Raw genomic sequence first — 14,896 nt, forward strand, 5'->3', positions numbered from 1 at the left:
ATACCAAGAAATGCTCCCTGGACCAAAGGACCCTGGCACCGAAGTAGGGCAGGACTGTGTGCACACTCCGGGGGCCTTGCCTTCTCTTCCTGCATCACACTCACTGGGAGGCGCCACGGAGACCCTGGAGTCAGGCTCAGATGGAGTAAAGGAAGTCCAGAGAACATCTGGGACTCGTGGGGGGAGGGGTTGGGCCCCATCCCCCCAAGACCACCCTGGGGTCTTGAGGGACAGTCAAGTTTCTGGTAAACTCCCCAACTCCAGAAGAAGCCCAGCTGGGCCAGGGTCAGTGGTGGGAAGCGCCTGCCCCGTGTTCTAATCCTGGACCTGGGAGTGGAGGAAGGAGAGGTGAGGACAGGGATGCCGGGCAGCAGGCCAGGTGTTCAAAAGCACAATCTGGTTCTGATGTTCTCTTTTGCAAACGCAGAGCCTGGAGCTCAGGACTACGACGACGGTTCCCAGCAGCATCTCCCCCTCCGCTGCTTTCTTTAATAACAAAGGGTCGTCCCTGCCAAGCAATAACTTTCTTGCCTTGTCTCCTACAGGGAAACCAATGAAAAGTGTGCTGGCCGTGGCTCTCCTTGTCATTTTCCAGGTGAGGTTTCCTACCAGGGGACGCTCTGTTCCCTCCCCGACTCTCCCCTCCCAAGCCAGGAGTGCTGTTGGGGAAGCTGGCCATTTGCTAGAAAGAAATAAAAGGCCCAGACAAAAACCCACCTGCCATTCATTAAGCTGATGACCACCCTCCTCTCCATCTGTTGAGCAACCCTCCCCTCCCACCAAGAGTCCCAGATGGTCCTCTGGACTTCCTTTACTCCATCTAAATTAAAATATGGGGTGAAGTTATTTACCACCACCTTCCCTACCCCACCTCCAGTCTCCCCACCCAAGAAACACAGATTGAGCTCTTGGAGAGAGAAGAACCACAAAACTTTCTTCTCCCACTGGTTCTGCACAGGATCCCTGTCCTCACCTGGTTTTGCACATATGTGCACACACCCGTCCACACAGGGAAGATGCCACGTGTGAGCAGAGAAAAGAAACTTTGGTCTGGTGACCCAGTTACTATTCTATCCCCCTCTCCCTTCAGTCCAAGGCTCCCCTAGAAGCCCCACTCTCTGTCATGAAACTGAGACCCCATCCGGCCCTGCTGTGAGGACGGGGAAGAAAGATGGGGCCCAGACAATGTCGGGGAGGGTGGATGGAGCAAGCACCCCCACAGGGGCCTGAACTCTGCAGGAGCAAAGATCCCCAACTTGCGGGTTTCCACTCCTCAGTCCCACCAACTGCGGCAGAAGATGCACCCCATCAAGTGCCAGAGTCAGGAAACTCCTTGAGTTTCCTGTTTGTCGGGTGAGAGCGCTCTAGGGCTTGGGGAACAAGCCGGCTCCTCCGAGGCCACTCTGGAGAGGCAGTGCTTCAGAACTGGGCTCTTCCCCAGGTCTGGTGGCCAGAGGGGAAGCTTTCCAGGAGCTCAGGCCAGAGGCAGGCCCCAAGCTGGGCACTGTTCCCAAAACCCCATCCCAAAGGCCCCCCGAAGTTTGGACGGCAGCCCTCAACCTGGCCCCCTTCCCCATCTCTACTGCCTCCCTCCCTCTGCCCTGTGCTGCTGGCTGGAAGGCTGGGGAGGGGATGGAGACAGCTGTGGCTCATTCTTCTCTTTCTGGGGAGGGGTGCGGGGTGTGGGGGGGTGCGGGAGGAGGCTCAGACAGGCAGGATGTGGTGGGGCTGTGGGCTGCAGAGGCGTCAAGGCTGCAGGGGGGGTTGTAGAGCAGGAGGACTGGGTGGGGGAGCACGCTTCACAGAGGCTGTGAGTACTGCCGTCCAAAAGGACTGAACCCCCTTAAGCCCAGGGATCCTGGACCTAAGGCCTTGTGTCTTCCTCTGGGTGGGCCAAAGGCAGCCAGCTTCCTCCAAGACCCCCAGGCTGCAGCCATGTCAGGAGAACCCCATTTCACCCTCTCCTGTCCTCATCCCTGGACAGTGATGAATGCAGAATGTGGATTGTCATTGAACTGCTAAGAGCCCGGTTCCCTGAGGAAGAACCAGGAGTTTCCTGAGGCCGTTCTTCTAGAGCAGGGCCATCTATCATCGTGCACAGCGGCCCTTGTGCCCCCTCCTTCATTGATAAAATCACGGCAGGCTGCTGAACCTTCACCCTGTCCTGCAGACAGGCTAAAAAAAGCCCAGAGCAGCTGAGCCCTGCTGATTGGGATCTGTCTGCCGGAAGAGAGAGAGGCAGAGGGGTGGGGGGGGGGGGGGGAGAGTGGGAGCACAGAGGGAGAGTGGGAGAAGAAAGTCACACTTCCTTCCAGGGGCACAGCTGCCCACGACTCAGCCACAGCTGAGGAGCACTCCCCCCACCGGGCCCTGTCATCCAGTCATCGACTCACAGAGCTCAGTGCCCTTGGGCACGCGTTGCCTGAGCTCCTGCCGAGTGCTAGCGGACACCAGGAATCCATAAACGTCTCCAGGTTGCTCACTCACCACCTGGGATCACAGCCGTCTGCCCCAAACTTGGGGCTTCTTGTCCTCTTAACAGGAGTTTTGCCGCCTTCTCACGGCAGGTCCTCCTCAACCTTGACCCCAGGGTGGACTTTTCCCTCGAAATCCACACACCCCAACCTCATGGAGTTTTCAGGGGGCAAAATAAAACTGTAAACATGAAAGGGTCCCAGAACCCGGGCTAGGTACCTCACCACTAGCATGTGCAAGAGATAGGATTCACCTCCATTTCACAGTCAGGAAAACTGAGGCTTAGTGAGAGGAAGTGCCTTTAACCAGTTCGAGGCTCATTGGACCCCAAGGCCGCGACTATTTCCAGCCCACTGTTTACCCATGTGAGGCTGAGTGTCTCAGAAATGGCAAAATCAGACCCTTGATCCTGATTGGTAGAAATCTAGAATCCCGGGCCCCACCCAGCCCACCAAATTAGGGTATACCTTTGTTTTGGGGTATGGTTTGGTTTGGGTTTTGTATCAGGGAGTGAATCCAAGGGCATCCAGGCCACACTGAGCCACGTCCCCAGCTCTTCTTCTTCTTTTTTTTTTTTATTTTGAGACAGGCCTCACTACACTGCTTAGGGCTTCACTCAGCTGCTGAGGTTGGCCTTGAACCTGCGATCCTCCTGCCTCAGCGTCCCAAGCCACTGGGATTACAGGCATGTGCTACCATGCCAGACAGGATATACACTTTAACAAGATCCCTAGGTAACTCATATGCATGTTAAAGTTTGAGATGCAGTGATTTCAAACCAAAGAAGTGCCTGGAGAGTTTAGGAAAAATACAGATTCCTAGGTCCCATCCCCTGAGATGCTGGTTCTCAGTTAAGGTCTGAAAATTTGTGTTTCTATCTCGTCCCAGGAGATTCTGATGAAACCACTGCTCTAAGATAAATCCCAGCCAGATTTGGACCCACCTCGCTAAAACTGAACTGTTTTCCCTTATTTCCTTCCCCACAGGTGTGCTTGTGCCAAGATGAAGTCACAGATGATTACATCGGGGACAACACCACGGTGGACTACACCTTGTACGAGTCTTTGTGCTCCAAGAAAGATGTGCGGAACTTTAAGGCCTGGTTCCTCCCCGCCATGTACTCAGTCATCTGCTTCGTGGGCCTGGTGGGCAATGGGCTGGTGGTGTCCACCTACATCTATTTCAAGCGGCTCAAGACCATGACAGATACCTACCTGCTCAACTTGGCCATGGCAGACATCCTCTTCCTCCTGACCCTTCCCTTCTGGGCCTACAGTGCAGCCAAGTCCTGGATCTTTGGTATCGACTTCTGCAAGTTCATCTTTGGTATCTACAAAATAAGCTTCTTCAGCGGTATGCTGCTGCTGCTTTGTATCAGCATCGACCGCTATGTAGCCATCGTCCAGGCTGTGTGTGCCCACCGCCACCGCGCCCGCGTGCTTCTCATCAGCAAGCTGTCCTGTGTGGGCATCTGGATCCTGGCCACGTTGCTTTCCGTCCCAGAGCTGCTCTACAGCGGCATCCAGAGGAGCAGCAGCGAGCAAGCCTGGCGATGCTCTCTCATCACCGAGCGTGTGGAGGCTTTGATCACCATCCAGGTGGCCCAGATGGTGATTGGCTTCCTGGTGCCCCTGCTGGCCATGAGCTTCTGCTACCTCGTCATCATCCGCACCCTGCTCCAGGCGCGCAACTTCGAGCGCAACAAGGCCATCAAGGTGATCATCGCCGTGGTGGTGGTCTTCATCGTCTTCCAGTTGCCCTACAATGGGGTGATCCTGGCCCAGACGGTGGCCAACTTCAACATCACCGGCAGCACCTGCGAGCTCAGCAAGCAGCTCAACATCGCCTATGATGTCACCTACAGCATGGCCTGCGTCCGGTGCTGCGTCAACCCTTTCCTGTACGCCTTCATCGGTGTCAAGTTCCGCAACGACCTCTTCAAGCTCTTTAAGGACCTGGGCTGCCTCAGCCAGGAGCAGCTCCGACAGTGGTCTTCCTGCCGGCACACGCGGCATGCCTCCATGAGCATGGAGGCCGAGACCACCACCACCTTCTCTCCATAGGCAGCTCCTCTGCCCAAGGGAGAGGGACTTCTCTCAGGGCGAAGGGGACAGATTCAAGACACCCATCCAAAAGCTGCTGAACGAAAAGCAGTTCTGGCCATTGAAGTTGACAATGTAAAAAACCAAGAGTCCCAAGAGACAGCTTGACCCCAACACTAGCTACCTCAACCAAGGCTGCAGATAAAGCTGTTGTCCCCAAACCAGACGTCAAAAGTGAAAGTGGCGAAACCATCTGCCCCTCGTGAGCCATAGTGAAGGAGACGGGACTGATGGTGGCGGCGGGGGCTGCTGAGTCCCCTGAACCTTCCTCCCAGCGAGAAAGAAGCCATCCCAGAGACTCAAGGGCAGAGGCCAGGCCTTCCAGAAAACAAGACTCTGTCTCCAAGACCAAGATTTTGGTGAAGCTTCTTAGCCTGGTGAGTAAGGGGACAGGTCAAACCAACTCTGTGAGTCCCCTCCTCCATCTCGCTTTTCCACCGTCAGCAAGGCAACCTCCTAACTGCCCCGAGAGCACGTGTGCCCTTCCCCTGCCACTGACAAGGAAAGGTGGTGTTCCCTGCAGGCCAGGCCGGCTGCCCCAGCCTGACCAAGCCACTTTCCCAGCCAAGCTCTGCAGCAGCGACAACATAAGGTCAGGTCTCAGCTCCACGAGGATGAGAGGGGAGGACAGAAAGGTTGGAGACCAGAGAGGGTGACAGTGCTGGCTGCCAGATGAAAACTATCCTGCTCTTCAGTTCATTAAGAGAGCAAATAAAACTTTGCTTTGAGGAAACGACAGCTTTGAAAGAAAGAGGCTAAACATTCTTTTGTAAATGGCAGATGAGTGTGTTCTTTTGCAATGTCCCACGCCCCACCTGACCGCCCCCATCCCCCTCCTCCCCATCCTCATTTCTCAGAGAAGCTCAGAAACATGAGAACACTGAGCTGTGCTCTGAGCTCATCCCGTGACAGCAGCCCAAGAAGCTGAAAGAGGGTTGAAGGAGGATAAGGACAGGATGTCCATCTTGTGAACGCCCTTCCAGAGAGCAAGAGATGGAACCAAGCCTGTGCAGTCACCAGTGAACCAGAGACTCCAATCTGAGTGGAGATTTAGAGAGACCACATTGTTCCAGTAACTTCTCTGCCTGGGAACTATCTTGACCCTCAGCTGGATCTGCGTACTAGTCGGCCTGCCCTGTGCCAGCTCAGCCTGGAACTAGAGCCCTGACCCTTGTCAGGGCTAAAACTTGTGTGTGGAGGGAGGGCCTTTCCCTGGACTCAGAGGTCGCGGCAATCTGAAGTATGGAATCTAGAACGGGACTGATGAGACAGGCTGGAAGGGACCCTTCGCTGGGTGCTTAAAATCTGGGACCACCCAGGACGCTCCTTACGGGCCACTTGTTGCAATGGTCCTCGGTGGCGTGTGTCTTGATCCATTCTGAATGCAGCACTAAACTCCAGTCTGGGTCATTGTTAAATAGTAGAAAAGTGTTCCTCACAGTTCTGGAGGCTGGACAAAGGGCCTAAAGGGCACAGCAGGTTCCCTTTAGCTCTTTCATAAGGTCATTAATCCCATTCATGGGGCTCTTATAACCTCCCCCTCACGGGGGCCTCTCCCAGTAATGCCACCACTTTGAGGTTCCAACACATGGGTGACGAAAGGACACACATTCAAACCACAGAGGTTTAGATGTCCACTGCAGAGGGTGGGAGGGAAGAACAGATGCTTCCCCATGCACAAACCAGGGGTCCATGTCACTGGTATCCTGGGCCCACCCGGAACCCTGACTTCTCCAAACCAAAGAAATCAGTCCAACCTGTGAGGTGTAGGGTGGATCTTAAAGGCCCAGCATGCACATGGCTCTGGGTCCCAGGGGGCATCTGAGGGAGGGTTGAGACCTTGGCACAAAAGGTGAACCCACAGATTTTCCCAAGCCAAAGGCGCCTCCATTGGAAATGGAGCCTGCCTGGCAGTGACGCCCATTCTCTGATCTGGTAACCACATGACATTACCCTCCTCCGCAGGACGCATGGGGCTGGGAGGTTTCTAACACGATTTGTCAGGCTGCCTCCAAGCCGGGAACTGGCGCCCTACAGGAATGAGGCTGGCACCGGGGCAGTCACAGCATGCAGCGGTGTCCGCGGCAACGGGCATTAAATATTAAAAGGTGCAGCCGCAACCGAGTGTGCGTGCGTGGGACGAGAAGGCGATGCCATTGTGCACGTGTGTCCCCAAGGGGAACCTGCCCGAGCGTGTGTGGGGGTGTATATCCTAATGAGGTTACAGATGGGAAAACAGCCCTCAGTTCCTGCAGGGAGGAATGTAACAAGAGCCATCACGGAAAAGGAAGCCCGGCCAGCCCCACAAACACGCCACCCCAACTTCAAATACATTTTTCTAGAATAACTGGACGTCTCCAAATATTTACAGAGACAACAAAACCCCCAGCCATGTTAAATCCCCAAACTGCTGTGTCTCAGAGCTTCAGACCCCAGCCCCATGTGGGCCCAAACCCCACCCCTTACCCAGGGCTCTCGTGAGCCTACCTTGTGTTTGGGGGTAACCCCTGGGAAAAAGGAAAGGACCCCCCAGGAGGCCCACCCAGGGCTTCTCTCTCTCTCACTCTCTCTCTCTCTCTCTCTCTCTCTCTCTCTCTCTCTCTCTCTCTCTCTCTCTCTCCCCCTCTTCTTCTGCTTCATACAGCTATCCTGCCTTCCTAGGTTCACAGCCCCCCAGGGCCCTTCTACGGTATCCTGAAGTTTGCCTTCATTCCAGCCCCTTGTCCCCCTCGCCCTCCCTGGCTACAGCCACAGGCCAAGTCCAAGGCAAACCCAGGTCATGGAGCTGCCCTTTCAGCTAGAAGCACCCCGTCTCTCCAACACAGCTTCACAGAGCTGGAAGGGACCTCAATGTTCGGTAGGGCCAACCCCCATCACTCTCGATGGTGAAACTGAGGCCCAGAGGGAGGGGCTGACATTCCAGGAGAGAGATCACAGCTCAGGGAGATTGCTTAAACTCACTTTGGGAGGAGGGTCTGGCAGGACTGCTGGAGGGTGGGGGGAGCCGAGGCTCTGGAGCCCAGCCAACTTCAAATCTCATCTCTATTGCTCCCCAGCTGTGTGACCTTCAGCTGTTGCTCAACTGCTCTGAGTCTCAGATTTCTCAGCTGCAAAATGGACAAGATTTGGGTAAACATGTAGCACAGTGCCCGGAATGTTGATCGTGGTGGTGGGGAGCTCGGACTCTTGCAGCCAGACAGTCTGGTTTGAATCCCAGCTCCACTGCTTGGGCTGGTCACTTAGCCTCTCCGTGCCTTGTTTTCCTAATCTGTATAATGGGGTTATTAGTAGTATTGACCTCCTAGGGTTGTGATGTGAAATAAATTATTCATATAAATAAAATGTTGTTGGGTGTCACTTAGGAACGTTTAAGAAATGACAGCTTAAAAAAAAAAAAGAATACTGCTAACCTCAAGGTAAACCAAGTTCAATCCTTAGCCCAATTTCCAATCTCATACAATTAATGACAACTTTGGGATTAGTAGTCTGGCCTTCCCACCAAGCTATCCAGGTGAGACAAACAAGCTTACCTGAGGTCTACCAGAAGCTCTTGGCAACACTAGACCTTAAATCCAAGTCCCATGCAGAGCACATCCCATGAGAACTAGTGGCACTAGCTCCAACATTCCTGCACAACTACCTGTGATCTGCCTCTACTTCCTGGCAGGCACCCTTCCTTAAGGAAAACCTCTTTCACCGCCTTAGATAGTTCCTGTCCTTGTTGTGGAATCTGAGAAAATGAATGGAATATGGCAGCAGACCCAAAGGAAATCAGGCAACGGATTCCCCACCTGGTGCTGGGGAAGGGAACCCAGGGCCTCATGCATGCTGGGCCAGCACTCAACTCCAGAGCTACCCCTGATCCTAAGAAAGGAAGCGAGGCTATCTTCCCCAGGACTTAGGTACTTGGTTGCATTTCTGTGTTGAGGGGTAAATGGAAGGAAGGAAACAGCCCTTGGAGAGGGGTGGGAGCTTAAGCCAAAGGAGATGAGGGAGGGAAGTGATTCTAACTGGGGACAGGTGGGGCAGGGGTGGGTCTAGGGATATATGCTGGGACCCCAATGTGGAGAGTGTCTTCAGCGGGTCAATGGATGTCCCTGTGTACACACACACATGTGCACATGCTCACACATGCATAATTTCCCCAGGCCTCCCAATCCCAGAGAGGGGAAACAGGGGGATACGCAGAGAGAAGGGTCAGAAATAGCCAAGTTTCCCAGTCTGAGCCCCTAGAAAGCCTCAGGGGCTTTCAACTCAAAGAAGCAGCGCTGTCAGGCACCAAAACAATGAACGTCCAGCCCCCACTAAATGGGTGCAGGTGCCTGAAGGGCCCCAGCTACCCTGTGGCCATCCCAGAGTGGCTGTGTCAGTTCCAGGGCCCAACCAGAGACTCACACAAGGGCTCTGCCTGCAGAAAAGACTCCTGGACAGAGCTGCTTAACCCATCCTTGGCCCTGCAGCTGGCCCTGCCCAAACTCAGAAACAAAAGAATGTGAATTCCCCTTGGGCTCCTCTCTCTGGGTTGGTGAGTGACCAAATTCAGACATCTCTGTTGTCAAAGTCCTTCCTCTCCTGAGGGTGCTTCAGGGATGGCTATAATCTTATTTTGCTCTATTGTCCACAAATCCCAGGGGCTTGGCTGGCAGGACTGTTCTAAGTGTCACACACAGTTTGACCTCCAGGTTCTCAGCTCAGGGTAAATAAGCACCTCCCTGCACAGTCTGGGAGGGGTCAGCCTGGCCAGGTCCTGTCTAGCTCCACTCCCTTGTGAGGCAATAGGTCCTGAGGACAGATGCCCAAGTCCACTAGACCGAGGGCAGGTAAAGCAACTCCCCGCCCTGAAGTCCTCTGGAGCCCATGTCAGAGCCTGCCTAGGACAGCTGAGTTTATATTTGTTCTGGGTAAATATCTGACATTATGACGTTCAGCAGATGCTGCGGAAGACATGCCCCCAAACCCTTTCCCGATGTTTCAAAAGAGTTTGGAAACGCGAGCACATTTGTCTTGTGGAGTTTATGCAACAGCACTCGGGTGACCGAAGCAAAAACACCATCACATGCAAAGACTAAGTGGTGCCTTCCTCTTCCCAGGCCTGCAGGGGGTTTTCTGTGGCCTGGCTACTAAGGCCTGTGGTCAAGCCAGGCACTAGGGGGCCACCCTCATGGGAACCAGCTCTGCCTCCCACGCAGCAGCTTGAGAGTCCTCTCCCAAGCTGACTCCTGCACGCACCATCTTGCCTGCGCTAGCACTTCTGTCCGCCACCCGCCCTGCTCCCCACACCGGTTCAAGGTGGCTCAGCTGCCTGGGGGTGCTGTTGCGAACCTCTGGCCCCTGGGGGAAGGGAATGGGGAGAAGGATGGTGAATCATGCCTGTTCTGCTCCAAGTTGCCATCTCCAGAGTCAGCCAGACTGAGCTGACTGTGGACTGCGGGAGCTTATGAGCTTCTATTGCAAGATCAGAAGCTGGGAGGCAGAGGGTGGGGTTCAGTGGAGGGGGTTGCAGGAGTCACAAGGGGCTGGGGGTTGGAGGAGGCTTTCAGAAGTGGAGGATGATGAACCAGAAAAGGAGACAGGCTGGCATTTACTGAGTACCCGTGAGATGCCAAGGACTACTGGCTACACCTCCTCCCACTGAACTCTCTTACCAGATCAAGTAAGAAAAACGAGGTTGGACTGTGTCATTTACCCATGGCAACACACTTAGCAACTTTATTAAGACTGTATTCTCGGCTGGGCATGGTGGCGCACACCTGTGATCCCAGGGACTTGGGAGGCTAAGGCAGGAGAATCTCAAACTCTAGGCCAGCCAGGGCCACTGAGCAAGACCCTTAGCAATTTAGCAAGACTGTCTCCAAATAAAAATAAAAATGGCTGGGGACATAGCTCAGTCGTAAAGTGCCCCTGGAATCAATGACCAGTAGCAAAAAAAAAAAAAAAAAATTGTATTCTGTACTTCATACTGTACTAAGTAAGCCTCAGTATCTTATCTCATCCCATCCTCACAACAACCTACTAGAATCCCATTTTACAGATGAGGAAAGTGAGACTCAGAGAGGGTAAGTAACTTTCCTAAAGTCACGCAACTAGTAAGTGATAAAGCTACGAAGTGACTTCAACCAGTTCTAGCTGGCCTCCAAAGTCCTTGCTTTTGCCACCTTACCACAATGTTCAACTAAATAGCTGTTGGTTGGTGAGTATATATTTCTGGAGCCCCCATTTAGAGCCAGGCATTGTTTCTAGGCAGTCAACATCTCTCAAAACCTGCTGGATGTGGCTCTGATCTGGGAGAAGGTGAATCAAATAAACAAAGACATAACCCCCTTCTGGGGAGGGGAGTTGTCCCCCACAGATGGGCAGCAACTGGGTCTTTTCCACCGCCCTGTTCTCACACAGGCTTCCTCCTCAGCCCTCCAGGGCTGTACACACCTGGGAGTCACTGGCCAACATGGGCGGGTCGCCGACCCTCTCTGGGGCCTCCATCTCCTCAGCCATAGAAGTGGTGCTGGGTCAGATACTTTCCATCCACCCCCCCCCTCCAGCTCTGACGCGCTACTGGTGCCTTGTCTGGGTGGGGTGGGGGCCCAGCGCTCAGCTGGGCAGGGCTCTGGGCACGTAGATGCCTGGAAGAGGTGCAGGGTGAGTGGGGGAGGGGCTGAGGAAGCTGCTCCACCCCCAGCTGTGGTTTCTGGTGGGGCCACCAGCGCAGCAGGTGGAGGGAAGTGTTTGTCACCCTTTCCAACAAAGGCAGTCAAACAAAAGCCTCCCAGGGCACCATGGGAACAAGTCATAAAGGCGCCAAAAATAAAACACACCTTTCCTTTGATAGGCACCAGCTGCTGAGGAGGCCTACCTTCGGGAGTGTGAGAAAAGGGTTCAGATTTCATGCCTGAGCACACTCATAGGCTCATGCACCCACACACATATGAGTAGGACACTTGAACTGGGACTGGCTACATGGGTTAAGACCTGTTCAGACACACAGGGGGCCCACTCTCAATAAGAGCCCAGGCTGGGTTGAAGGTTTTGCTGTCTCCGTTTTGAAATCCTTAAGATTTTTTAAATAAGGAGACCAGGCTCTGCAAATTATGGAGCTAGGCTGGTCCTGCAGGTATGCACCTATAAGTAGGAACTTTTGCAATACGCTTAAGAAGCACACGCACAGTGGTACACAGAGTGTATACACCACACACGCATGCAGAAGTATGAACACGTGCACATGCACACAGCACCCACGAGTACAGCAGTAGCCCCCTCACATACATGCTATGGCCTGGACACAAGTAGTGCTCAGACACACGAGCAGCCCACCTGCAGCCCAATCACACAATTTGATTGATTTAGCATTGGAGGCAGCAGAACAGGACCCTGGGAAGAGCATGGAGGGAAACAGACATATTCATCTACCCAAGACATCCCCCACACCTCAAGCAGGCTTCACTCATGGGCCTTGAGATCTCCAACCCAACCCAGCAATAGAGACCCGAAGGAAAGAAAGAGCTTGGGAAGTTGAGGAATGGAGAGAAAGAAGGCAGGGTGTGGGGTAGAGAGAGACGCTGCAAGAAAGAACAGGTAGGGCAGGAATTGAGTCTCCAGGTGAGTTAGCCCTGGAGAGATTCCATAAGATCTTAGGAGGTCTTGGACCCAAAGAAGCAATGTTCCTGTCCTCCCCCACAGGCACACCCTCAGAGAGGCAGTCCAAAGATCCCCACCTCCACTTAACTAGCTAGGTGGCCTTGGGCATGCTTCTTGACTTGCTTAGCCTCAGCCTGTTCCTCCGTGGAATGAGAAAAACCATCAGCACTACAGGGTTGTGTGGAGCACCTGGGTGCTGTGGCCTGGTCTCCTGGATTCTCCCAGCATTCACCAGCCTGTCTCCTCCTTAGACTTTGCAATCTGATTCTTGGTTCAGAAACTCCAGACCCCTTCATTAACAGCAGACGCTCAGAATGTGTTTATTTCTTGTCGTCTCCCCTTACCTCCCAGCCAGATGTGAACACAGGAGGTAAATTTGGTTCGTGGCCCACACTTCCTTCGGGGACCTTCATTGTTGGCTTCTTTTGATCCCACAGCCCCTGCTCCAAGCCAAGCAGGCCCCCTAGGCCTGGATCTTTTCCTTTTTCCTCTACCCTATAACCTAACCCTGACCTTTCCTGTGCAAAACTGTTTCATGCTCTGTTCCTTCCCTGAACGTTCAACATTCAGCACTTAAGGAAGGATCCAGAAAAACAAATCTGTTCTAAGGCGCATGCCATCACGCCTTGGTCCAACCACAGTCACCTACAGAGAAGGGAAGAAAGGTCACCTGAGTGGCCACGTAGTGAAGCCAGAATTAGACAGGCAGTTAATATAGATAGGTAAATCGAGGCAGGCACTCTACCAACTGAGCTACATCCCCAGCCCCTCATTAGAATACTTAAAAGAGCATAGATCACTCACATCTCTGAATTTTTTTTCCCTGTCAACTTACTGAGGCATTAAAGGGTGAAATGACTTGGGTGAGTGAAAGAACTGGGCCTGTGATCTTTCTGATATGTACCCTCCAGGAGATCAAATATAGCATGGTCCATGTACCGCCCCCCCACCCCGCCCACAGCCCCCAACCTATCTCCTCCGCCTACAGCTGGTTCCCATCCCCCAGGGGTGGGAAGCAGCCAGAAAGTTGGAGGCCAGCCAGGGAGGGAGGTCTGGTTACCAGATGCCCCTTGACAGGGAGGAGGGGGCAAAGCAAGACATCTGGGATCCCAATTCCCATGCTGGTTTTGCCATCTATCATCCATGTGTCCTCCACAAGTGAAGCCAGAATTAGCCAGGCAGTCAGTATAGATAGGTAAATCGAGTCAGGTCGGATCAAGGAGGCCAATTTTGAGTAAGTCCAGGAAGTTGGAGACTGTCCCCCGAGATATTGAATGTTAATTCTTTTGGAACCCTTCCTCCACCCGTATCAAGAACCTGCGCCCCCCCCCCATCTGTTGCTAAGGTAACCTGTCCCAGGAATTGCCCCTCCCTACAGGGAGCTATAAGGTTGTTAATTAATGTGTCTGAGGCTGCACCATCCTGCCCTTCCTGCTTCAGCCCACCTGTTTCCCACCTTTTGGCCACCCCACCAAGCATTCCTGGGCCTAGCCATGTATGCAGGAAGGAGAAAGGGGAAGAAGGCAAGAAAAGAAAGGAAGCCTGGGACATATAAAAAGGGCAGAACGCCTTACTTCTTGGGATACCAGGGTCTAGCTATGGCCTCTTTCTTCCTCCCAGGAGAAGTCTATGTTACCCCTTCCTAAATAAACCCTGCTTTATATGCTTGCCTCGGTGTGCTTCTGCAATGTTCAAACTTCAACATGTAGGGGTCACAGAGCAGATAACCACCAATATCCGGTGGTATCTTAAATACCTTCCTCTGCTCAGCCTCAGTTTCCCCATTCGAAGTCCAGTTAATAATTTAGAGAATTTCATTAAATAAGGTCGTGGACGTAGAGCTCTCAATAATGTGTAAAGTGGTGGAGAGGGTAAGAACTGACATCCCTCCATAACAGTAATGGGATTAATCACCTCCCCTGTGGGCACCTTGCCTGAGAGTTTAGGGGTCATCATTCCTAAGAGATGTGAGAATTAGCCCCTTTGACATAGTAGGGCAGAGGTCACTTGTTTTGGTTACAGAGTGAGGGCAGTAGCATGGCTGAGTGCAGGTGCTCCCAAATCACCGGACACTCAGGGCACCCTGATCTGACCACATTTTCTTCCAGGGCAAGAGGCTTCGGGCACTAGATTTAGCAGGTACAGAACAACTTCTGATTGGTTGGCCTACCCCCAGGATTTGGCACATCATAGATCAAAAAAAGAAAAAAAAATAGTTTGTGGAATAAATGTAAGAGTGGTGAATTTGGGATCTTCCTACACCACGGACTTAAAAAGCATATATCTACCCAAAAGACCCTGCATTGCAGAGACATGCCAAAGAGAAAGGGCCCTGCGTGGGAAGGCTAATAGTAAGAGCATCCTTTCCGATGCTGTCCTGGAAGGGTCCCAGATGGTAAACAGTCGACCCTCTAATGTTGACCCCATCCCCCCAAGCACAGGGTCCCAGGCTCTGACGCAGGCACCTCTGCAAATAGATGCTGTTTCCATGGGAACTGAAACCCCAGTTTGTTTTTCCCTCCCAGGCACTCTGTAATTTCCAGCACAACGCAACGTCAGCCTCGCAACCTCGTGGCGAGCCGCGCCTCCGGGGCTGTGTCCAGCACAAGGCAGCGGAGCTGACCTAGAGAGGTCATCCCGAGCTGTCCTCCCAAAAGGGCCTCCGAGGCCAAGGGCACCAGCCCCGG

The 14,896-nt window shown here is 53.3% G+C and overlaps 1 protein-coding gene across 1 annotated transcript; it reads left to right on the forward strand.

Annotated features, from left to right (window-relative positions):
* The first annotated feature begins 423 nt into the window (after positions 1-423).
* Ccr7 (C-C motif chemokine receptor 7) lies at positions 424-7,181 on the forward strand. The gene is made up of 2 exons (XM_013357008.4): positions 424-595; positions 3,462-7,181. The coding sequence occupies exons 1-2, from the start codon at positions 554-556 to the stop codon at positions 4,536-4,538; spliced, it is 1,119 nt and encodes a 372-aa protein (XP_013212462.1). The 5' UTR covers positions 424-553; the 3' UTR covers positions 4,539-7,181.
* Positions 7,182-14,896: the final 7,715 nt, after the last annotated feature.

The sequence above is a fragment of the Ictidomys tridecemlineatus genome, chromosome 3 (assembly GCF_052094955.1).
Source record: "Ictidomys tridecemlineatus isolate mIctTri1 chromosome 3, mIctTri1.hap1, whole genome shotgun sequence".
NCBI classification, from domain to species: Eukaryota; Metazoa; Chordata; class Mammalia; order Rodentia; family Sciuridae; genus Ictidomys; species Ictidomys tridecemlineatus.